Source organism: Myotis lucifugus, unplaced genomic scaffold, assembly GCF_000147115.1.
Source record: "Myotis lucifugus unplaced genomic scaffold, Myoluc2.0 scaffold_498, whole genome shotgun sequence".
Classification (NCBI taxonomy): Eukaryota; Metazoa; Chordata; class Mammalia; order Chiroptera; family Vespertilionidae; genus Myotis; species Myotis lucifugus.
Genome location: NW_005871546.1, coordinates 513,991 through 538,900, shown reverse-complemented (window position 1 = coordinate 538,900; position 24,910 = coordinate 513,991). Strand labels below are relative to the sequence as shown.

The following is a 24,910-nucleotide window of genomic DNA, read 5'->3' as shown; positions in this document are numbered from 1 at the left end:
CCCGTTTGAAATGAATAAAACTAAAAAAAAAAAAAAGACCGTACCCTTTTATGTAATGATGTTTACTTTGAATTTATATTAGTTCACACAAACACTCCATCCATGCTTTTGTTCCGGCCCTCCGGTCCAGTTTAAGAACCCATTGTGGCCCTCGAGTCAAAAAGTTTGCCCACCCCTGGGTTAGAGGGTCGTCCCGATAGGCCAAGGTTGCAGGTTCGATCCCAGGTCAGGGCATATATAAAAATCAACCAGTGAATGCATAAATAAATGAAAAGGATCGATTTTCTTTCTTTCTCTCTCTCTCTAAAAATCAATAAAAAAAATTTTTTTGAAAGAATCAAAAAACCATGATTTTAAAACAAGGAAAATTCAAAACATTCAGACCAGCAGGATTCTGTCTGTTCTCAGAGGGAACAGTGAAGGTAGGTCTTTAGGAACTGCGGGAAGTGAAGACCAGAGAAGCAAGACAGGAGAATCTTCAGCAGGGTCCTTCAAAAAATAAACCAAATGAACAAGCAAAAAAAACTCGAGCACCATCCACAGAATTTGTGTCCCAATGTCTAGGAAGCTATATCCCAATGCAGCGCCAAAAGATAAAATTTGGAAGGACAAATATATTAGACACTCTCTTCAAAGAAGAAAGTATGCACAACAAAACCAGTTCCCTCCTGCAGCCACTACAGTCTGAGTCCAATCACAAGAAGTAACTCATTCAGGCTCAAAATACATAAGACACGAAAAAAAATGAAACATGACATGGAAACTGCTGCTTGTGCCCAAGTTAGAATGCTCCTTCAAAATCCAGGTTTAAGATATGCATTACAATAGTCACTTATCCTTCAAGGGAGCCCTGATTGTAATTAATCTATTAATCCACACATTCAAAACATTTCCTAGGAAAGGCAAAGTAAGATAAGATACATCACTCTCACTAAACTGGCAAAGATACAGAAAAACAGGCACTCTCATACTACATTACTGATAGGAGGAGCCTGAGTTGGTACAACTAATGTGCAGTGCACTTTAGTGATCTATCTAGTGGAAGTGAGACATATACATGCTTTTACCAGAAACTCTCCTTCCAAATCTATGTCCTAGAACACTCTCACATGCACTAGTAGACAGGATCAAAAACACTCGCTATATAACTGTTTGTAAAGATGAGAAATCCCTAATAACCTACAAATCGGCAAAGGGACAGTCATCCTATCCTATCCTATCCTATTCTATATAATAAAAGGCTAATATACTAATCAACTAAACGACAGAACGACTGGTCACTATGACGTGCACTGACCACCAGGGGGCAGTGAGGATATTTTTCTGGCTCCGCTCAGCCAGAAGGCCGGCTCACAGCTGGCGAGTGCAGTGGCAGTGGTGGGAGTTGGAAATCCCCAAAGGCTCCCGGAGTGGTGGGAGTCAGACATCCCCAAGGGCTCCCAGAGTGGTGGGAGTCAGACATCCCCAAGGGCTCCCGGAGTGGTGGGAGTCAGACATCCCCAAGGGTTCCCGGAGTGGTGGGAGTCAGAAATCCCCAAGGGCTCCCGGACTGGGAGAGGGCACAGGCCAGGCTGAGGAAACTCCACCCCCCACCTCAAGTGCACATATTTCGTGCACCAGGCCTCTAGTAGGTTCATAAAATGGAATCCTACAGCAATAAGCTAAAACAAATCTATAGGCAGCAACATGGAGAGATCTCATAAAAAATGCTGAGTAAACAATGCAAGTGAGTAAAAGACATGGAGAGTGTGGACAGAATTTATGTAGGACTTTTTAAAAATTTAATGTTATTTTTATTGACTTCAGAGAGGAAGGGAGGAGAGGGAGACAGAAACATCAATGATGTTCTGTATCTTGATTATTATTGCCAGTGTTCTTTCTGTGATATTGTGCTAGAGTTTTACAACATCGGGGGAAACGGACAAAGGGTACACGGGATCTCTGTACTCTCTCCTGCACACCCCACACTGGAAATTGAGCCCACAACCCGGGCATGTGCCAACCTGGAATCAACCATGACCTCCTGATTCATAAGTCCACGGTCAACCACTAAGCCACACCAGTGGGACATGTAGGACTTTTCTTAATGCACAAAGTACGTCCCCCTCACACACAAGCATAGTGTTTATGGGTATACATGTGTAATAAAGCATAAAGACAGAACTGAAGATTATGCTACATGTACACTAATGCCTGCCTCTGGAAAGGGAGGAAAATTGGGACTAGAGAGGAGGGGAAACACAGAGAACTGAATTTCCATTATAATGCACTACACACTTTTAAGTAAAAACAAAACCAAAAAAATCTTAAGCAAAAATTAAAAACATGTTGGTTATACAAATATTTATGATATTGTTTCCCCTTCTGTAGTTTTGTAACTTTGAGTGCCACTCCGTAATATCTCTCAAGATAAATTCTAATTATGCTGACTGAAAAGCCGATTCTGCCCTGGCCAGTGTAACTCAGTTGGAAGGTCGCCAGTTTGATTCCCGGTCAGGGCACATGCTCAGGGTGTGGGTTCAATCCCTGGTTGATGTGTTTCTCTCACTCCCTCCCTTCCTCTCTCTAAAATCAATTTTAAAAAAACATTATGGCCCTAGCTGGTTTGGCTCAATGGATGGAGCATCGACCTGCGGACTGAAGGGTCCCAGGTTCGATTCCGGCCAAGGGCTTGGGTTGCGGGCTTGATCCCCAGTAAGGGGCGTGCAGGAAGCAGCCAATCAATGATTCTCTCTCATCATTGATGTTTCTATCTCTCTCTCCCGTCTTCTCTAAAATCAATTATATATATATATAAAAAACATTTTAAGGAAAAAAAGCTGATCCCAAAGGTTACATACTTTATGATTCAATTTATATAACATTCTTGAAATGACCAAATAAAGACATGGAGGACAGATTGGTGGTTGCCAGAGATTAGAGAAGTAGGTGTGGCTATAAAGGGCAACAGGAGGGGAATCTGTGGTAATGGATGTTCTGTATCTTTTTAAAAAAATATATATTTTATTGATTTCAGAGAGGAAGGGAGAGGGAGAAACACCAAAGATGAGAGAGAATCAATAATCGGCTGCCTACTGCACGCCCCACACTGGGGATGGAGCCCACAACCCTAGCGTGTGCCCTTGACCAGGAATCGAACCTGGACCTCCTGGTTCATAGGCCGACCCTCAACCAACTGAGCCACATTGGCCACACTGGATGTTCTGTATCTTTTTTTTTTTTTGTAACATATCCTTATTGATTTCAGAGAGGAAGGGAGAGGGAGAGAGAGATAGAAACATCAATGATGAGAGAATCATTGATTGGCTGCCTTCTGTACACCCTCTATTGGGGATCAAGCTCGAAACCCAGGCCATGTGCCCTTGACTGGAATCAAACCCGGGACCCTTCAGTCCACAGGCTGAAGCTCTATCCACAGAGCCAAATCAGCTAGGGCTGGATGTTCTGTACCTTGATTGTTATTAATGTCAGTATCCTTTCTGTGATATTGTGCTAGAGTTTTACAACATTGGGGAAAACAGGTAAAGAGTACACAGGATCTCTGTACTCTCTTAAGCTTGCTATTAAGAGCAGAAAGGATCCCACATGTGCCACACCACCACAGAGACCAGCACTCCCGAGCCTTCCCACACACCATCTGTCTTGCCTGGTGGTTTTAAGTGGTGCTGCCTCTTGACAGTACTCACAGTGATGGCGACAGGGAGCAGCAGCAGGAGCAAGGATGCTAGCAGTCCTGGGCATGAACAGCCATGTGTCCCATATCCTGCTCCCGTCCCAGCTGTCCACAGACATCCATGTGGTGAACGCCACATCTACAATTACCTTAGCCCATGTGTAAATCTTTGAGCCATCACAGACTTTGGTGTCTCTTTGGTTCTTTGAAGCAGGAAGAGCTGGCCTTCAGTGTGTGGTAAGAGGCCACAGAGGGTCTCTCCTAACTCTCTGGTCTTCCTGGTACAGCTGAGCTGTCAGCAGCAACTCAGGGAGCATAACTCTGTACTACGTATAAACACAAATTCCCATTTAAGTATACAGAGATTTAGTTCCTATAAAGGACTAAAATGAACATACGACCTTTGGTGCTTGGGCCAATGCTCTAACCACTGAGCGCGGGGGCCAGGGCTCATTTATCTTTTAGTGTGATCAATCTAAGCAATTATATACAAAAACATCAGATATGTATTGCGAATTCTTTTCTCTCTTTTACGTTCAAGAATGGATTATATTACCTACGAATATCACTGAAGGGGATGTTGGTGACAGGTGCATGAAGCATTATCACAGCACCACCTTCCAACAAACACTGCTGACCTCAATTCCAGCCGGTGCTGCTGGGGCACCATGGAAAGGTGTCCTGACAGCCCCATCACAAGTAACCCCATTGCTCTGTCTCTTCAATGTGTCACTCCTTCAGCAAGCACTGCTCTAAACCCATGACCCTTGGCACCATCCTATTACGTATACCATGCTGAGCCAGAAGTAGTGACAACCAAAACCAGACCTACACCGAGGCACCTATATGCCATCTCCTCATCTCTACCTGGCCCTCCTGCCCCCACCACTTTGATAAACTTCTCAGTCTGTGGATCTCAGCTAAGTGGCCTTCAGGATTAACTTATCCTACCTGGAGACCCCATACAACCCAAAGTCACTCTCAAATTCAGACCCCATTTCTTCTTAATCTATCTTACCCAACTGTTCACATTCTCTTCTGTCTGTGCCCCCACCCATTCTCCAGTGCCATCTCCCTCATTGGAGAGCCTCTTCCAGCTTGCTCACAACTAAAAAAGTGCCTGGCACTGAGCTGAAGCTTGGCGAGCACACCCTGTCTCACTCTGGCTCTACCATTCTCAAGCCACTTCCAACTGTAGTGGTGAGGATTCAAGAACAAGGTCTCCAACAGATAAAATAATCTAGTAAGAAAACAGTTATCAGTGAAAAAAACACTGAGCCCTTGATCTGTTCCGCTACCACACTGCCAGTGTGTCCTGGCCTGGCACCCAGGCCGATACCACTTGTATGCTCTCTCTACCGAAGATGCAGCATCAAAGGTTTCATTCTTTACAGCAATCTGCAATACAACTGTGGTCCAGTCACACAAGCTATAAAACCACCACAGCCCACCAACTCCCCAGGGAGCTGGAGGAATAAGCAGTAAAACTGGTCTCTATGGAACCTCACAATGGGAATTATGCTCAGATCGGGCAAGTGACTGGTCTTAGGTTACAAAGGGACCCCAGGGGGCACAGGAAAGACAAGCCCAAGCATGCACTGGGATCCTGTCAATGTCTCCCCTTATTTTAACTCCTTCCTAAGATTCAAAAATAGAGGCATGGCTTAAATTTCAGTCCAGAGTCAACTCTCCGGAATTACTCAGTTTCCCCTTTCTCTAAGACATTTTTCTCACCAACCTCAGCTTCTTTTTTCTTTGCACGGACTTTCTCCACTTCCATAAGAATTTTCTGGGATTCATCCACATTTCCTTCTGCTCCCAGCTGTTCAGCTTTAGCAAGAAGTTTTCCTATTTCTTCATTCAACTCATGTACTTTTTCTGCCTGAGGGGAGAGAGAAACAATCAAGTAAACAGGCATCTAAAAAACAAAGAAAATGAGTGTGTCTCTTGCTGAATTTCTGGTCTGTTCCACTGAAAATAAACAGAACAGTTAAAGATCCTTGGTGGCTCACATAAATTGTGACAATTACGACATCCTTATTGCCAACACTGAGACTCTGACCATAAACTAAACCTGTACACCATGTTTCAATAAATGCAGCAGCATCTCTGTCACTTCCAATATGGCTGCAAGGATCAACACTGGTTATTTTCTAGGCTGTGTCTTTTAATGTCTCCTACACAGTTCGATATTTTGGGGTAAGAGTAATAAAATGTCTATGTTTAAATACATGAAACTTATACTGTAAGCAAAATGCCTAATTATTTGTATTTACTTTCAGAAATAAAACAGCACTTTTGGACCAGTTAGCAACTGCATATATTCTAAGAAATGCTTTTACAAAACTGAAAGGGAAAAAACAATGAGCAGTTTTAGTTCTACTGAACAGGGAGTACAGAAGAGTAACGCAGCTGACACCCAGGCCAATTATATACAGACCTACCTTCATTCCGTGATATGGATGTACTAAAGTTCAAACATTTCCCCACTTCCCATTTCCGGTTTATGTGGGATACTAAAAACACAAACTTTAAAAAGTATGTATGGTGGGGGCAGGGACAGCAGCAGTAGCTCCTGGGAGCTGAGAGCTCACTGACAGCCACCCTTTTACTGGAAACACTCAAGGCAGAGTGTCCACCCCAAAGATGCACTATCAGTGCTGATGTTGAGCTGTGAGTCCGTCGGCAGCCCAGTTCTTACCAGACCGTGATTTGTACCAATAACTCAAGGCGAAAACCTCCCAAACATACCTTTGCAGAAACTTCTGCACTGATCTCCTCCTGTGTCTCTGCCAGCCGCTTCTTGGCAAGTTCAGTTCTCCGATCACACTCAGCGATAAAGGACTCCAAGTGATCCATCGCCTAGCTCAGGAGAAGCAGAGAGCTGGGATCAATTACATGTATGATCTAAGAACCCATTTGTTCGACAGGAAAATACTCCTGGGTTGATTTCTTAAAGCCTGTAGGTTCAGTGGGAAGATCTGAAACTACACTCCAGCCAACACATCCATAGTCACATTAAATCAAGGGGCTTTGTTAAACCAAATGATCATTCAGGAGCATAGTCTTCTCATCTGACTTATTTATTTCCAAATTTTGTAATAGGTACCCCATCCCTCAACATTTCCAAGAAAATACTAAGGAAAATTACAACACTTGGCCATAATGAATAGTGTTCTCTGAGGGACAGAAAAGGCTGGATCGAAACTGGTGTTAGAGCCCTCCTCTGGTGAGCTGTGGGAAATGCAGATGATGTACTCACTGGTCTTTGTGAGCCACGCAAATATTACCCCTCATGTTCTGAGGGTAGAGCTCCCCCTTCCACCTCAAAACAAAACAATAGAACAAATATTACTGAGAGCTGTGAATACGTTTAGTTATTGCCTACTGTCTAAAATACCAGGAAAACTGGTAGACTACTTACCCAAAGAGATAAAGGAAAAGAAACTCTAGAAATCTAAATGCTTACTCTGGAGAGAGTTGGTAGGGAACAATATAATACTAATTAACAAGCTGTCACATACTAGTATACTAAGCAGTTAATTTGTCATACTAGTCAAAGGCCCAACATTAATTTCACATACATACAAATAGGAAATCACTTGTCCAACTTTCAGGCTACCACCAGTAATAAGCAGCATCTCCTAAGTTATACTCATGAGCCAGTCTGCTAATGTCAGCATCACCTTGAAAGCAAGGAAGTATAGCCATGGATGACAGGGTCAGACAGTATGATCTATCATTAAAAAAAAAAAAAAGAGAGAGAGAGAGAAAAGAAAATTTGGGGTGGAAATGATAACAAGGAAGATGAAAGTTAGGCCAACAGACCAAGTGGTGGTAATCCATATCCCTCCCCACAAAGATGGCCAGGAGAGAGCAGGTGAGCTATTAAGAAAGTGCTCCACAAGATCGGTTGACACTAGAGTAACATTTCACTATGTTCAAATCAAACAATCAGGAATGCAAATGATTGGCATTTGTTTGCCTGGATGCCCTGTATTTCCTGGAAAAATATAGAGTAAATCAGTTGTGCGGACAAATTTGAACTCACCAGGATCAAAGTTCCAATGAGCTGATATGGGTCACATACCATCTGTGCTCACTAGGACAACAGCTCCTAAGACAATAGCCTGAGATGCCCCAGTTCATCCACACACAGGCACTGAGACTTTGGAGCGGAGCCCCTCTCATGTCTACACAAATAGAGCCATTTCACACCCGAGGCAGACCCAGGGGCCCAATAGAGAATAGACATCTGATGACAGTGCCAGTGTCTTTACCAATCAGAGAAACCACTTGTATCTTAAGCTGAATCCAAATTGGCAGGGTCCAGAATCAGACTTCTGATCAGTTATAAACTAAACAGTAAACTTCACAAAATAGAATAGGCAGACCGAGAGGTGTTTTAACTGCCAGGTTTTTTTCTTTTCTTTTTTAAAATTCTCACTTAAAAAAAAAAATTCCTCACCCAAAGATGTTTTTGATTGATTTTAGAGAGTGCGAGAGAGGGGGGTGGGAGAGAAATATCGATGTGAGAAACATCATTTAGTTGCCTCCTGTACAGGCCTCCAAAAGAGATCGAACCCATAACCTAGGTCTATGCCCTGACCAGGATGACACTCCAACCCACTGCCCCTCCCTCTCTTCAATGTGCTTCTCAATATCCCCTCCCTCTCTTCAATGTGCTTCTCAATATCAGAGTGAAATCAAAGAGCAGGTCTAAATGATTTTTTTTTAATGTTGCATTTCTTGAAATACTTGATTACTCTCCACATGATAGTAACAGTAATTGCTATAATGGATTAAATTCTATTACAGACATCTCAGCAGAAAGTTGAAAGATTAATATTTAAATTAAGCCACTTTCTTCTATACTAGAAAACTAACTAAAAAGGCCATGAAAAATAGATCTGATTCTCAATAGCTTTGAAAATTTTTAAAAACTATAAAAAAACTTTATTGAAATACATTTGAGGTTCCATAGCTCAATCAAAATGCACAATTTTAAATGGACTGGTTTTATTGTACAAAAATTGCTCTTTAAAAAGCTGTTTAAAATGAGGCACCCTTGCTAGATGGTGTGGCTCAACAGTTGAGTGTCAACCCCTGCCCAAGAGATTGTTGGTTCGATTCTGAGTCAGGGCACATGCCTGGGTTGCAGGCTCCATCCCCAGCACGAGGTGTACAAAAGGCAGCCAAATGATGTTGTTTCTCTCTCATCAATATTTCTATCTCTCCCCTCCTCTAAAATCAATAAAAATATTTTTAAAAAATAAAGTGAGGTACCCTTTCCAGGGTCATTGTATTATGACCATTTATTGTGGTATTCTTTTATGTATTTCAGTAAGTGGTTTTTTTAAAAAAAGGTATTTGCATCTAAAAATTAAGTCCTAATCACAACTTACTAGAAAGTCATCCAACTTCTCATAACTCAAGGGTGATGAGAGGAAACATGAACTACTACGGGTACTTGAGCACAGCGCAGCACTGGCACACAGGTCTCACTGCTGCTGCAGGAGGCTGTCCCTTCATGCACAGGACTGTCTGTGACTGTGCTGTTTCTGATTCTGCCTGCCCAGCAGCAGTGACACCAGCCAGCAATCCACGAGCCTGAGACAAAACAATGTTGTCAGAATGGTCACAGCAAACATGTGCCAATGGACAGTGATGCCTGTTCCACACATGCCTCAAAACAGCTGTACATGGATTTATTTCCATTTCTCAGATGAAGAAGCTGAGGTATAGGTTCCAAACGACTAAGTGATAGTAGTATGCAAGGACCCCTGTGGTTTAACTCCCTACACTTAATCCTCACAACTCTGACACAGTTATCACCAGCCCAGTTTCTAGATGAATAGAAACAGGTGAAATAACTTGCCCAAGGTGACACAGGGATTCTAACCCAGGATATCTGACTTGTAAAATAAAATATAATTATTGAAATATATATATATTATACTGTGCATATATAAGACTGAAAAACTAGGTATAATCAGAACTGGTCACATTTGGTATATTAAGACAGTTTCAAAATTAGTTAACATGGTGTGTTGTTCTAGAAACCTGTCAAGTAGAACATCACAGAACAAGACAACTTAAAGAAAATGTCAACTGTATTTACACTAAATCAAAGAGAAACAAATTATTTACATTTTCAACATCTGGATACTTAAGAAATGTACTCCTTTGTAACTTTTCCATAGGTTAAACTAATGAGTTAACATTGCTATTTGCCAGTGTTCAAGCTGAGAAACTTGCAAGAAATGCATTTACATAGAGTACCTAATAGCAAGTATTACATGCCCTTTCCTAGAAAATAAAATTCCTGGACAAAACACTCAAGAAAGCAAGGTCTGGTCCTAGCATGGTCAGGTTGAGGCTGCATTAGGATGGAAGAAGCTAATGGTAGGCACCTTCTCCCAGATAAAACACCTGAGTTTTGGGTGGCTCCTGAGTGGAAAGGTGCCAGAAGTCCTGTCCATCACGCTCAAACTGAGGGTATAGGCAGGGAATACCTACACAAAGAAATACCTTGATGGCAACTCTGTCAAGCCCACAAAGAAATACATTTTTACACCTTTTGGGTCTCTCGCTGACAAAGACCCAGAGTTTGACAACTCACTGTCAGTGAAGATGTGAAAACTGGAACTGATACACCATGGTGAGAGCATCGCTATGACACTACCCATTTAAGAGTTTGGTATATACCCGTTTAAATTGTGTTAAACTATAAATTGGTAATTACAAAATAGTCACAGGAATGTAAAATACGGCATAGGGAATATAGTCAATAGTACTGTAATAACTATGCGCAATGCCAGGTGGGTACATGAAATATTGGGGGGACCACTTTGTAAAGTATATGATTGTGTAACTGCTATGCTGTACACCTGACATACAAAATAATATTGAATGTAAACTGCAACTGAAAAATAAAATTTTGAAAAGTATATAAAGACACGTAATTTTAATTCCAACTAAACAGGTTTTGCAAGTTTCCTTTTTATCCTTTTCACATCAATGTACACATCTATGATCTACGGCTGTGTAGTATTTCACTGTATTTTAACACAACTATGGTAACCCCTCTAATAAAAACGTAGTTGGGATTTTTCAATTTCATTACTTCAAAATTATAGCAATAAACATCTTATGTCTTCTCATACATAGGTAAATACTCTTTTAGGACAATTTCTTACAAATTGCTTAGAGGTGACTGAAAGTCTAAGTATTTTAAATTTGTAGAAAGGGCCGATTAGTTCTTATTTTAAGGTAATTTTCCTTTAAACCATTGCATCATGAATTAATAAATCAACTATGAACTCCAGTTTTAAAAAGAGTTCTTTTCTAAAATAAACAAAAGGCATGGGTATCTTAGTACCATCTAGATTGCAAAACTTTCATGTTGATCTGACTTCAACAACCTATTTTGAAAAAACACCTCTTGTATAATAAAAATGATTTAGCCCAGCTGGTGTTGCTCAGTGGCTGAGTGTCAACCCATGAACCAAGAGGTAGCTGGTTCAATTCACAGTCAGGGCATATGCCCATGTTGTGGGCTCAATCCCCAGTAGGGGGGTGTACATGAGGCAGCTGATCAATGATGTTTCTATTTCTGTATCCTTCTCCCTTCTTCTTTCTCTAAAATCAATAAAAACATCTTTTAAAAATGAATAAAAATGATTTAAAATATAATTCAAATGCCTGCTATATTGAACATATTTGATTAAAATTTTTTTCAATATTAAAACAATATGTTATACTTTTTTTGTCAGCTGTCTCTGTAATATATCCCGGGTTAAAAAACAAAAACAAAAACTCCTAGCCCTGAACAGTTTGGCTCAGTGGCTAGAGCGTCAGCCTGTGGACTGAAGAGTCCCAGGTTCCATTCAGGTCAAGGGCATGGGGTGTGCAGGAGGCAGCTGATGGATGTTTCTCTCATGGATGTTTCTAACTCTCTATCCCTCTCCCTTCCTCTCTGTAAAAAATCAATAAAATATATTTAAAAAAAAACAACTCCTAAATATCCCTGATTGATCTACTGAACAGAATCTTTTCTTCCCCTTGAAAAAAGTTTCAACAAGCCTCTTTTCTGTATACTCATTTGCGCAAATCCCCAAGATACCTTCCCAGTTGTAGAGTTCTGGGAGGAGTATACAAATATACGTTCACTGGACATGCTGACAGTTCCTGACAAGACTGCCCTTCTACAAAGACGGCTGCTCCAAGTTACCATTCATGCTTCAGAGCAGAAGGCCTCCCTTCCATGTGTTCACAGTACTGGTTATCAAACATTTTAACATAAGCTTTCTATAATATCAAAATTATTTTTAAGGAGATAGTGGGAGGGGTGGTTTAAAAGAAAAATTCCCGCTTACAGTAAATTTTCACACAGCACTAAAAGGTCTTTTGACCTGCTCTAGCCCTCCAACTAAGACAAGAGTGACCATGTCAAGGAGTATAAAGCACCTTTTGACCTGCTCTAGCCCTCCAACTAAGACAAGAGTGACCATGTCAAGGAGTATAAAGCACCTTCCCTTCTTAATCTTAGAGGTAATTTCACATCAACATACACTAAACTACCTCAATTCTCTTTTCACAGTTATAGATCATTCCACTAATCTAGCCAGTCCCTTACTGAGGGAAGTCTTCTTGGTTCCTGCTTTCTGCAGTTGTAATGCTCTAAGAATATTCTGGAGCAAATTTATCTTAGTACATATGCAAGTGTTCAATCAGATATACTCTCACAACTGGCACTGGTAGACGTGTTTTCACACCTTGAGATACTTAACTAATCCAGGTGTATCAGGATTAGTTAACTCCCCATCTCTTTAGTTCTGAGTGAAGGTAAGCACCTGTTACAGGATTAGATGCCTGCTGGGAAATGCTCGGCGCCCGTTTTCTATTGAGCTATGTCAATCATGATGAATTTTATATATATAGCAGGTCCTCGAATAACATCATTTCATTCAACATCCATGAGATGCTATAGGAACTTTACTCTTGCTTATATCTACTATTAGCCTACGGTAAAATTGGTTTCCTTTCACATCGTTTCACTAAAGTCACAGACTTACTGTAGAAAGCAGTGGTTCTCAACCTTCTGACCCTTTAAATACAATTCCTCATGTTGTGACCCAACCATAAAATTATTTTCGTTGCTACTTCATAACTGTAATGTTGCTACTGTTATGAATCGTAATGTAAATATCTGATATGCAGGATGGTCTTAGGCAACCCCTGTGAAAGGGTCGTTTGACCGCCAAAGGGGTCGTGACCCACAGGTTGAGAACCACTGGTATAAAGGAAACTAGCCCATCATCACATATACAAACATTTTGCCTCAGTTTGTCTTATTTTATGTATGAAAATTTTTCATAAGATAGTATCTTAAGTTTTCATATAGACTAATGCATCCATCTTTCTCAAAGCTTCTAGGCTTTATAACATCTAAAGATGACAAAAACAAAATTAACTTTTTGGGGCTCCAACTTGGTATTTTTCCAACTGACAGTTTCCAACACTGTTCATTAAAAACCCATCTTCTCTACTCTGACTGAACACATACCCTTCATAATAAACTAAATTACTACTAATATTTCAATCTCTTTCTGTAGTCTCAATTTCTTCTATCTATTTTCTGACATTAAATTAATCAGGCCATTTAAAAAGTACACTGACCTTCTGACTTAATAGAAATGCTAAGGTTTCTAATACATTAACTAAATAATACATTAACTAAAACTGACATTTCAACCTATACCTCTCTATAGCTATCAGTTTACTAAAACCTGATGTCCCTAGGCAATAGCCTCTTTATATAATTATTTTCAGGTTATTGAAGAATTAAAACTAATATAGAAAATTACCATTTCCAAGTCCCATCTGTTAGTTGAGCTGTTGCTAGACATTTTTTGTTAATTCAAAGATTCAATGCTGAGAGCACACTGCTGTTAAAGAATATATTTGAAAAAAAAAACAAAAAAAAAACCTTCATTCTAATCACTTTTTAAGACTACTGGCTTAACCAGAATTTACTCCAGCAACAATATATCCTTTAAAATGTCCTTTGAGGGGAAAAATGTTTTTCCTTGGGTTTCATTTTTCTCTGGCTTCCTTCACAGTCTTCAACTCAGGAAACTGAATGGCCAAACCCTTCTAATGACTTCTGGTCATAATAGTGTTGGAGGATTGGGGGGTGGGGGGAATTAAAACAAAACAACTCTAAATCATGCATTCTCAAAAGGGGAGGGGTAAAAACTGGCCTTATAGGGGGAAAAAATCTAAGATATTACAATGGTTGTAGTAGCATGGAAAGAATCAAAGTACATAAACTGACATGCAGCATGGATTATCATGATATCCAGGGTATCACAGAGGGAACGAGGACAAATTCAGAAAAAAAAAAGGTTTTAAAAAGGCTTCTTTGGAAGAAAATAATAAACAAAAGTTGCAAAATGTCATTTTATAACCAATAAATTGCAAAAATTTAACAGTCTGATAATACCAATGTTGGTGAGGATGTATACACTGCTATTGTGGGTGTAAATTGATTCAGCCACTTTACCAAATAATAGAGAGAAAAAAGAAAAGAATTATCTTGAAAGGATGAACATGTGCATCCCTTACAAACTACCAACTCTCTCTCCTAGGAATATATCCTAGATAATAGAATATATCCTAGAAAAATCCTTATACACATGCACCAAGAAGATATTCAAGAATATTCATTATACTCTTCATAATAATAAAAAAAACCACTAATTTTGTCTATGAATAAAGAATGGATAGTTGGGCAATACTCAATCAACAATGAAAACAATACCCAGCAAAATGGGTAAATAGAAACACAATATTGAACGAAAAAAGTTATTAACAACTGTTTATATAAATGAAACCATTTATATAAAGCCTCAAAAACAAGAAAGAATAAACATATCTTCAAGGAATCATAAAAAATATGTAATAAAAATATTTTTAAAAGGAAATGACACACACAAAGTATACAATAGTGTTGGGGAGGTAGACACACAGGCAGACACAAAATGGTATTGGCCATGTTCCAGTCCTCAGCTAGAGTGATGGAATAACAAGTATCTATTTTGTTTGCTTCATAACTTACATATGTTGCATTATTCCTGTTAGTTCAATATTTGGCTCTTCACAATAGGGACTAATGAACACCAAATAAAACTTACATCCAATTCAAAAAACAGGTCCCTTTCTTTACTTGCGATTTCATAATCTGCTCGGAGGGCCAAATCGTGGATTTTGGTACATTCTCCTAAATCCATGCGCTGTAAGAAACAAACAGAAGTTTACACACAAACATCTACCCATTAGAAAGCACATGCTCTGGTGTCTCAACTGTCACCAATATAAACAATACTTTTTTGAATACTAATCTAGCATAAGAAAATTAAGAAATAGAATATGGCTGAGAAGCCTTATTTTTCTTTTACCACCGTGACTGCATGATACTCAGAACTGATGGATTTAACAGTGTCAAGTTTATATCTCTTTTAGACCCAGAGATAATTGGACACATGAAAACCACATTAATTAATTTTGCCAATTTTATTTTTGCATCAGTCACAGAAAAAAAAATATCTATTTTTTTAATAGCAGAATTAGGGATGGGGGTGGCAAGAAAACCCAAGTGTCCTGACAGCAACAAGCTTCTAGTTCTAGGCATTCCTTCACGCAATCTTTACTACTCAAGATGCTCAAATTGCAGAGACAAGAAAAGGAAAGGGCAGACAGAAATCAGGTTTTGGCAATTACAACACAACCTAACACTTGGCTTTTGTGTAGCACTTAGTATACCAAAGGGAATAAAGCAGAATGGGCCGATTCAGAGCCAAATGAATCCTCCATTCTCCTAACCTGGTAAAAGATCCTGGACATGTAATTGGGCCACTCAGTTGCCCCTTTGAGAAACAAAAGGCTCTTTAACTAAACAAATCACCTGTGTTACAGTAAGACTAGCCTGGTGTGCTATTATGTGTTTTAAGCACATGTAGAACAATTAACCCTGCACAGTTCTTATCTAAATCCTGAGTACAAGACTGCACAGACACAAACACCGCCTCTGACATCTAAACAGCAACAGGGAAGTTTGTATGCTGAGAATCATGCTTACCAAGTAATAGAGTTCAAGTTAACAAACCCAACATCCAATGAGACAGCTCATAACTAGTAAACAAAAAATGATGGAACCCAGAACTCCTTTGAGCTCAAAATGTGTTCATAATGATATCAAAACCTTCACGGGTTATAAAATCATAACATTTTAAGAAAATTAGAGAGGCTCACAGTGCCTGGCTCTTGGGCCCTATTTCACAGAAGGTATGTGCCATTCTCACTAGCAAAATATCCTTCAGCCCTAGCCAGTTTGGCTCAGTAGATACAGCGTCAGCCTGCGGACTGAAGGGTCCTGAGTTTGAGTCCGGTCAAGGGCACATGTCAGGGTGTGCAGGAAACAGCTGATCCATGACTCTCTCTCATCATTAATATTTCTATCTCTCTCTCCCTTCCTCTATAAAATCAATAAAAGTATATTTAAAAAAATAATAAATAAATAAATAAATATCCCCTTCAATATCACCAGTGACAGTAATAATGAGTGAGCTGCCTAGTGTGGAGTTTATCTTCATTTCTACCAAAGACTGACTCTTACATTTAAATGCTAAAACCTCTTTCTCCTTCATTATTCTTACTCTAAAGTCATATACAGTTCATGTATATTGGTTACACAGGGGATCTAGAGGTAGAGCAATAGTGGTTCTAAAAGCCAAAGTTGCAACTAGAATCACTGTCCCTGTAAAGTTGACTTTTGCTTCATTCACTCTTTTAAGTACTAATTAAGATTCTTTAAAATACAGTTTCCACAAATGAAACTATGTGCTTTAGCTGAAAAATTAATGGCAGCTATCAGAAATACTTAAAAGGTAATGAAGTCTTGCCCTGGCCAGTGGTTAGATCAGTGGTCGGCAAACTGTGTCTCGTGAGCCACATGCGGCTCTTTGGCCCCTTGAGTGTGGCTCTTCCACAGAATACCGACTTCTGCGCATGGGCCACGAAGTTTCAATCGCACTGTACATGTGCGCCCACACGTGGTATTTTGTGGAAGAGCCACACTCAAGGGCCAAAGAGCCGCATGTGGCTCACGAGCCGCAGTTTGCCGACCACTGGGTTAGAGCATTGGCCCACTCACCAAAGGATCAAGGATTCGATTCTCGGTCAGAGGCAAGGGCAAGTACCTGGGCTGCAGGTTAAATCCCCATCGGGGAGTGTAAAGGAGGCAACCAACTGATGTTTCTGTCCCTTCCTTTCTCCCTTCCACTCTCTTTAAAAAAATAAAATAAAAGCTAATGAAGTAACTACCACAGGAAGCACTAAAACCTTAAGTGCTAAAAATTTTAAGTACAAATCAATTTCCACTCTAAAAACTTCCAAATGCCAAGAAAGTTTTTACATTAGGGAACCACAAATGGAAGCAAAACTCACCGCTGTCTTCCTTTGGGTGAGAGCCCTCAGGCTAAAGTAAGCGGAGGGTAGGCCTGGGTGCCATGGTTACTCTCTGGAAGTATCTTTTCCGCTTTGCCAAGGAGGCAGGGAAGTACTGGCCAATTACCCTGGCAGCTAAACACCAAACAGCTGAAACACCACACTCATTAGGTCTTTCCAAAATATCCCAAGTGGCTGTTAAATCCAGCCTGTCAGACCGTTTTTACTGCACAAACACCTGTGTTTTCACTAGTGCTGACACTGCTAACAGGAAAAGACATTAAAGGTTTCTTCCAGAACCTTTGGAAAACAAAGTTCTTCCACTGAGACAAGTTATACTACCTTCCCCCCAGCTATTTCACTCTCCCAAACTTACTAACCAATACTATATTTTCCCATTAGGCCCCAATACAAGTATTACTTCCACTCCTCTTTGCCTTACCCCAATGACAGGATATAGTTTTGAACAAAAATGTGGGCCTGGTGTAGCCCTTAGCAGGCTGACAGTTATAACCACGTTCATCTTGCAGCTCCACTCTAAAGAATTACAATCATTCCAATTTAACACAAACTCCCCATAAGACCCACCATTCAACCCTACCCCTCACCTTCCACTTCCATGTAGCCCACACCCAAGGAGGCTCAACCTTTACTACAACCTCCATTTGAATTCCCAATCCTTGTCCTAATCGATCCTCGGCAACTCCTGAGATTTGCATCTTCACATGAACATGTCTCCTGGGTTTTCTCCTTCTCCTCAGTCTGCTCCTCCTCAAACTCTTATTGAGGTGCCCCTGCCCAACCCCACACAGGAATGACTCTGATCAGTCCGTGGCTTCTCATAACTCAAATGATTCCACAGCCTCTGCCTCCCTCCCCCCACTCACACCGGTCCAGATACACCAGTGGCATTCCTGCTGTTCTCATCTCCATCCTCCACTCAGAGCACTATACCCCCAAAGCCAGGCACATGTTCCTTCTCACCATAAGGGTCTCTATTCCAATGTCCCTAAGAGGCCTTACCTTATCACCCTATCTAGAACAGTCCATTACCCACTTATTATTTATTGTATGCTCTCTTCCACCATTACATGAGAGCAAAGACTTTGTCTTATTGGCACCATATCCCCAGTGCCTGGCACAGAGAATAGGTGTCCAATAAATATTTGGTGAATTAATCTATACCTAACACAATAAACATTGGTAGGAAATGGCCTCATTCTGGTTATTTTTCTCACCAGCATTCTGGAACAATGCTACACAGGGATCTGATTAAGAAAAACATGGTTGGCCATAGCCAGTTTGGCTCAGTGAATAGAGCATTGGCCTGAAAACTGAAAGGCCCCAGGTATGATTCCAGTCTAGGGCACATGCCCAGTTGCAGGCTCGATCCCCAGTGGGGGACGTGCAGAAGGCAGCCAACCAATGATTCTCTCTCATCATTGATGTTTCTATCTCTCTCTCCCTCTCCCTTCCTTTCTGAAATCAATAAAAAAATATATTAAAAAAAGAAAAAGAAAAACATGGTTGAAATGCTTCACTCTGATGCATGTCCCTCGTCTCCAAACTTCTCCCACTAAGATCTATCAACAATTCTAGGTTATGAAACTTCTCCTACAGGAGTATTCTACAGCTGAACTGTTTATAACTAATGGAAGCCAGACATCTATATTGATGGATTCCTTTGGCTCTGAATTAGCCAATTCTGCTTGACTTTCTCTGGTACACAAAGAGCAACACAAACAAAAATGTGTAGCAAATGAGAGTTATAATGCTTTCCTACACAAGATCAAAGTGCAGATAGGCCCCAGGTAAGAGTCACAAAGTTTGGCATTCATTTCCTATTTGCTGTCAGAGAGCCAGCTTGAGAAGATTTAATAGACCTAAGCAGTTTCCCACCACAATGATATTAATAAAGCAATGATTAATCACAAAGAAAACGTTCACTAGTACATGCACATTTGAGCCTTTAAAATGAAAAGACAGTTTTTATATCCACGAGGTGGCTGCGAAATCTTAAAATGGTGCTGATCTTTATAGATCCTACACTTCTTAGTCTTCTTAAATCCTATCTAATTTTGAATAAATGCACATTCTACAAAATTAGCACTAATCTGTTTTGTTCATCTGAAGTGAACTTAAAATTTTAGGGGTCTATATTCATTGAATCATGTGTTACTTCTTGAAAGGTTGGCATAACACAAAACTAGAAAAATCAATGTTATGCCCAACTGATTTTTAGAAAACTTCAAAATTCAGGGAAGAAATGTTATCTTGTTTGACTCTACAAAAACCTGACAACTTTTGCCCAGCCTGTTTGTCTCAGTGGTTAAGCGTCAACCTATGAACCAGGAGGTCACAGTGTGATTCCAGGTCAGGGCACATGCCCTGCTTGTGGGCTGGATCCCCAGTAAGGGGTGTGCAGGAGGTAGCTGATCGATGTTTCCATCATCTCTCTCTCTCACTCCTTTCCTCTCTCTTTGAAAAAGCAATAAAAACCTATTTAAAAAAATTGTTTATTAAAAACAATTCCATTTACTAACAGAACCTATAATTTGAAGGGGCAATAAAGGTGATTTCTATCTGATAAAGGAAGACAGAATTCAACCTGGAAAACTTATACTGCCTACACAGCACCCCAGCCTGAGTGTTCTGTGATGTCTCCCTCCGCCCCCCAAATGCACCTACCGTCCCAGCCAGGATGTCATGAGGGCAGCAGTCCAGAAGGTGACTCTTGCAGACTCGGTCATCTGTAAACTTCACCCTCTGTCTGGTTTCATCTCCTGAAATTTATTTGTGGTTTTAAATAAGACAATACCACGTTAAATACAAAAGCATATCTGGTACAAGTCACCTGGATGATTTGCAGACTACCAAATACACTGAAAAGCTGATCTAGAGATATTTACAACTGGAGTGGAATACAGATGTTCTCTGATGCTAAATATATCATGAAGAATCACATTTAATAAGATCTGACTCCATCATTGTGCCAAAGAAGTCAAGGAGACAGAAGTAAAAGGCTGAGCACCAAAAAGGCCACTAGCCCCACACATACATGTGGGCAATGATACCAAAACCCATGTTAATCAGAGGGCCATGAATCACCACGTATGACCTATAGCTGGTAGTTTCCACCAACAAAAGCTATTTATTAATCTAATCGTTTTGCTGTGGACAAAATGTGTAGGCAGCATTTTGCTCAAAAATACAAAGAAAGCTTTCAAACTCTACCGCTAATAAATAATCTAGACCTAGTCTTTCCTATCCCCTTTTCACCCCCACCCTTTAAAAAGAAGAGTTGGCACCTGGGAGTCACTGTTAACAAGACAATACTAAAAAAAAGAAGAAAAAAACTTAAAAAAAAAAAAGGCAAAAAGGAACTAGGTTAGTCAATACACACTGTGAGTTCCAACATATACTGTACCCATCTGCATTCTTCAAGACCTCAGCTGCAGAATTTTATGCCCGCTGTTGAAAAGTTTTAAAGGAAAAGTTTTCTTGCCCAACCTGCAGTAAGGAAGTCAGGGGAATGATACATAAAAGTAAAGGCAAAGTGGAATGTGACAAATTTTAAAGCTAATCTGTGTATAGGACACAGAGCTGTGTAATACTAAAGGAGGAATATATCTTAGGATTTGCAAGCATCCAGGATTAATGTAGTGTCTTCTTATTGAAAATGCTCTCTTTCTAAACTACACTTTTAAAGATACTTGTGAAAAAAAGCAAACACTTTTTTGTTATAACAGCTTAGAAATTGGTTGTGACTCACGGCTCGATGAACATGAGGCTTTTCTGCAACTCCCTTGCAGATTGATGTAGGCAGGCAAAGATACACTGAACCTTTATAAATAAAATAGAGGGGCCACAATTGTTCAGTTTGTATGAAATAAAAATATGGGAAGCAATTCAAAAGCAACTCAATACACAAAGAAAGCTAAAAAGCACGTTTTCACCTATGAAATACAGTGCAAAGAATTTGCACAGCCCTGCGAATGTGCCAGTGTGAACTTACAACTTCATTCCTTCAGTAGGAAAGGAAACACAAACCACAGCAGGTAAATAGTTTTGCAAAGATGCAACCACTTTCTCCTGAGACAACCATCATGGTCTTGCACTCCTCCCTACAATACAACCTAACCTAACGCCTGACAAGCGCTGGCTAAACAGAGCCTCTCCTAAGCGGGAAGTGGGCGTGGGAAAGCACTCGGCAGGAACCCTCGTAAGAAAAGCTCAATTTACGGCTCCCCTTGCAATGGTACCGAACAAGAACGGCGGGAGTTCGAGGCCCATCGGCTCCCGTGGGTGTAGCTTCTCCCAAGCTGCCGGCGACCTGGAGCCCATGGTGGCTCCAGCCTTTCGCCAACTCCCCGGTTGGAAATGGCAGGACCATACGTGGGGAAGGGGGATGGAGCCCCACTGACGGAGCGGGCTCGGAGGAGGAGCTCGCCGAAGATGCGCCGCTGGAGGGAGAAAAGCCGGCCGAGGTCGCCTGCCAGGCGAACCCGCTCGCACAAAGGCCCGGCGCCGGCCATCGGCGCGTGGGGGAGGGGAGGGCGCAGGCGCAGACAGTTGCGGCCCCCACTTCAGGCCGCCCGGCGGCCTCGCCTCACTCCCGCCCCAGCCCCTCGCCTGGCTGGCCGCCCCGACTCACCGTCCCGGGCCGTGCCCATGAGCTGGTCCAGCAGGGCCCGCATCTGCGCCTGGGCTGACATGGTGGCCGGCGGGGGCGGCAGGAACGGCCCTGACAAGGTCTCTCAATTCAGCAGCGGTGGCGACGACGAAGGATAGTCACGTCGGTCTCGAGCCCACTCGGCTGCTTCCCTTCGCGGGGGATGTCGGGAGGAAGTACGTCATGGCCGGCGTTAGGCCTGCTGGGAAATGTAGTTCCTGGGGCGGATGGGAGCCGAAATCCGCTCTAGAGGAGACTGAGGTAGGGTGGTCCAAGCCAGTTGTCTAAGCGGCGGAGCCAGTCTCTACTCTGATTTTACTCTGGAGTCCAAGACCTATAAACTTTCCGGAGGCTAACCTGCAATTAAACAAAATAAATATAGACAAACCAAAACAAAGTAAATCTCGTGGGGTTTTTTTGCTAGCCAGATTCAAAATTAATGCTAGTCTTTAACCTGGACAGGAATCAGGAAGTCCTGCTGGAGGAGCTCTAAATGCCCTATGTGGTGACGGAAAGCCCTACAAGAGGAGTTCTAGGTTATAACAACCCTACCACACACTTCCTCTTCCCTTCTATAAAAGACTTCCTCCCTATTGCTTACCCACGAACTTGCACCTGATTCACTATGGTGGCAAGGACTGTATTGCAATCCTGTCTTTATTTCCAATTAAATATTGTTTTTGCTGAAGGAATACCTGGCAGACTTTCTTTGCGGTCAACACAGTCTCATCTGGGGTCCAGAGAAGACCCTGTGCTGCACCAGCACGGCCAAGGGTGAACCTGAGGAGGGGCGGTGAAGGATTGAAGAAAAGACAGACAAGGGAATACAGCTGGGGCTTGGTACATCTCCTGTGCCTGGATGAGGACACAAAAGACCCAGCCTGCAAACCAATGCTTTATTTTATAGTCTGATTAAAACAAGAGTAGATGAACATGTATACAAATGTTCTTGTTTTGGCAACTTGCTGCACCTCCCACAGCCCACTAGCTACTTAGGAAGGAATTAGGGAGGGCTACAAGGTCAGGCTTAATTATGCTAGGAGAGCTCTGCCCCTTAGGCTGGGACTTGTTTGTGGCTTGACCCTAGAGCCGCTCCCTACACTTTCCCAAGCAGGCTGTTCTAATAGAACTACATTGCTTCTCAGCCTATGCCTGACTACCTCAAGTTGGGTTTCTGAATCAGCTGCTTCAGCATGGGGCCCTGACCCCCTTCTCCTTTGGATCAAATGGCTCTTTTTTAAAAATATTTTTTTATTGATTTCATAGAGGAAGGGAGAGGGAGAGAGATATAGAAACATCAATGATGAGAGAGAATCAGTGATTGGCTGCCTCCTGCACACCCCCTACTGGGGATTGAGCCTGCAACCCAGGCATGTGCCCTGACCAGGAAATGAACCCATGACCTCCTGGTTCATAGGTTGACCCTCAACCACTGAACCACCCTGGCAGGGCTTTATTTATTTATTTGTAGAAGGAGTGGAAAGGAGAGATAAACATTGATTTTTTGTTCCACTTATTTATGCATTCATTGGTTGATTCTTGTATGTGCTCTGACTGGGGATCAAACCCACAATCTTGGTATAAGGGGAGGATGCTTTAACCAACTGAACTACCCGGCCAGGTCTGGATCTGACTGTTCTAAATGGAACTGGTTGTTTTTCAGCCTGCAGGCTGCCTAAGCTAACTGAGTTGTTTAGCCAGTTTGGGCCCTTTCTCTAGAGAAAGGGCATGTACCTTGGTTGTGGGCACATCCCCAGTGGGGAGTGTGCAGGAGGCAGCTGGTCAATGTTTCTAACTCTATCCCTCCCCTTCCTCTCTGTAAAAAGCCAATAAAATATATAAAAAATAAAAAAGAATCCTTTTAGGAGCCTTGGTTGGTTGGAGCTTCATCCGGTACACCTTCTGGTATACCAAAAGGATTAGGGTTTGATCCCTCCCAAGGAAGATACCTGGGATGCAGGTTCAATCCCTGTTCAGGGATACAGGAGGCTACTGACCGATGTTTCCCTCTCTCTAAAAAATCAATTAAAAAAAAAAAAAAAAAAACATATCCAGGGACCAAGATGGCGGCGTAGGTAAACACTGGAGACCGCTGCCGCAAACAACCATTTCAAAAATACAACTAAAAGACGGAACGGACATCACCCAGAACCACAGGAAGGCTGGCTGAAGAGAAACTCTACAACTAGAAGGAAAGACAACGCAGAGGAGGCTCAGAGGAGGCGCAGTGTGGAAAATACAAAGGTACCGAGGTGCGCGCAAAAGCGGGCTGGTGGCTGAGGGCGCGGTTGTCATTTTCGGTCGGGAGTGAGTCTCAGACTCTGGGCTCCAGATCCGGGCGAGTCTCTAGGGACCCAGACTCAAACGGGAAAAGCGGGATTATCCGGCATCAGTTGGAACCTGAGGGCAGCTCTCTCTCCGAGGTTTGCAGCGGCTACCGGGGTTCTGAGAAGCAGAGCCTCTGGGAACGGGACTGAGAGCGGCCATAACTGCTCCCTCCGCCCGCCCTGTTGAGCCCGCCCCGCCCAAGCCCTGTGCACAGCCATTTGCCGGATCGCCTCAGGCAAAGGCTAGATTAGCACCTCCCAGAGGACAGAAGTTTTCCCACAGCTGATTCTCGCAGCCAGTCAGCCTGGTGGTCAAATCCCTCTAGTGTTGACTACAACAATCTGGGCTTAACTAGAACAGGACTGCACACAGAGACCACAGGGGGGTGCACCAAGAAGGCATAAAAAATGCGGAGACAAAGAAACATGACAGAAATGGAGGATATGGAGCTAAAAATCGCAATTTTGAGGGTTTGCAAAAAACTCGAGGAGAGCCTCACGAAAACTAATGAGACCCTCGATGCTACGATAAAGAAACTAGAAATTAAGCATACACGGACTGAAATAAAGAATATTATACCCAATAGCGGACCAGAGGAGCGCAGGAGTCAAGTCAAAGATTTGAAGTGCGAAGAAGAAAAAAACACCCAACCAGAAAAGCAAAATGAAAAAAGAATCCGAAAATGCGAAGATAGTGTAAGGAGCTCTGGGACAGCTTCAAGCGCACTA

General features: G+C 41.8%; 1 protein-coding gene across 9 annotated transcripts in view; it reads right to left on the bottom strand.

Annotated features, from left to right (window-relative positions):
- The window catches only part of LUC7L (LUC7 like), a 40,938-nt gene extending 18,908 nt beyond the window's left edge, over positions 1-22,030 (bottom strand). For 3 of the 9 annotated variants that reach the window (XM_023744906.1, XM_006103685.3, XM_006103683.3), the window contains exons 1-5: positions 21,837-22,030; positions 19,871-19,965; positions 14,872-14,970; positions 6,425-6,535; positions 5,412-5,555 (exon numbers count right to left, since the gene is read on the bottom strand). In XM_023744906.1, the coding sequence (XP_023600674.1) occupies positions 5,412-5,555; positions 6,425-6,535; positions 14,872-14,970; positions 19,871-19,965; positions 21,837-21,897 (510 nt within the window). In that variant the 5' untranslated portion in view covers positions 21,898-22,030. Of the gene's footprint in view, positions 1-5,411; positions 5,556-6,424; positions 6,536-7,257; positions 7,410-13,542; positions 13,624-14,871; positions 14,971-19,870; positions 19,966-20,609; positions 21,026-21,836 lie in introns of those variants that run through there. The other 6 variants (XM_023744910.1, XM_006103684.3, XM_023744904.1 and 3 more) reach the window with 6 other exon arrangements.
- Between the last annotated feature and the right edge of the window lie 2,880 nt (positions 22,031-24,910).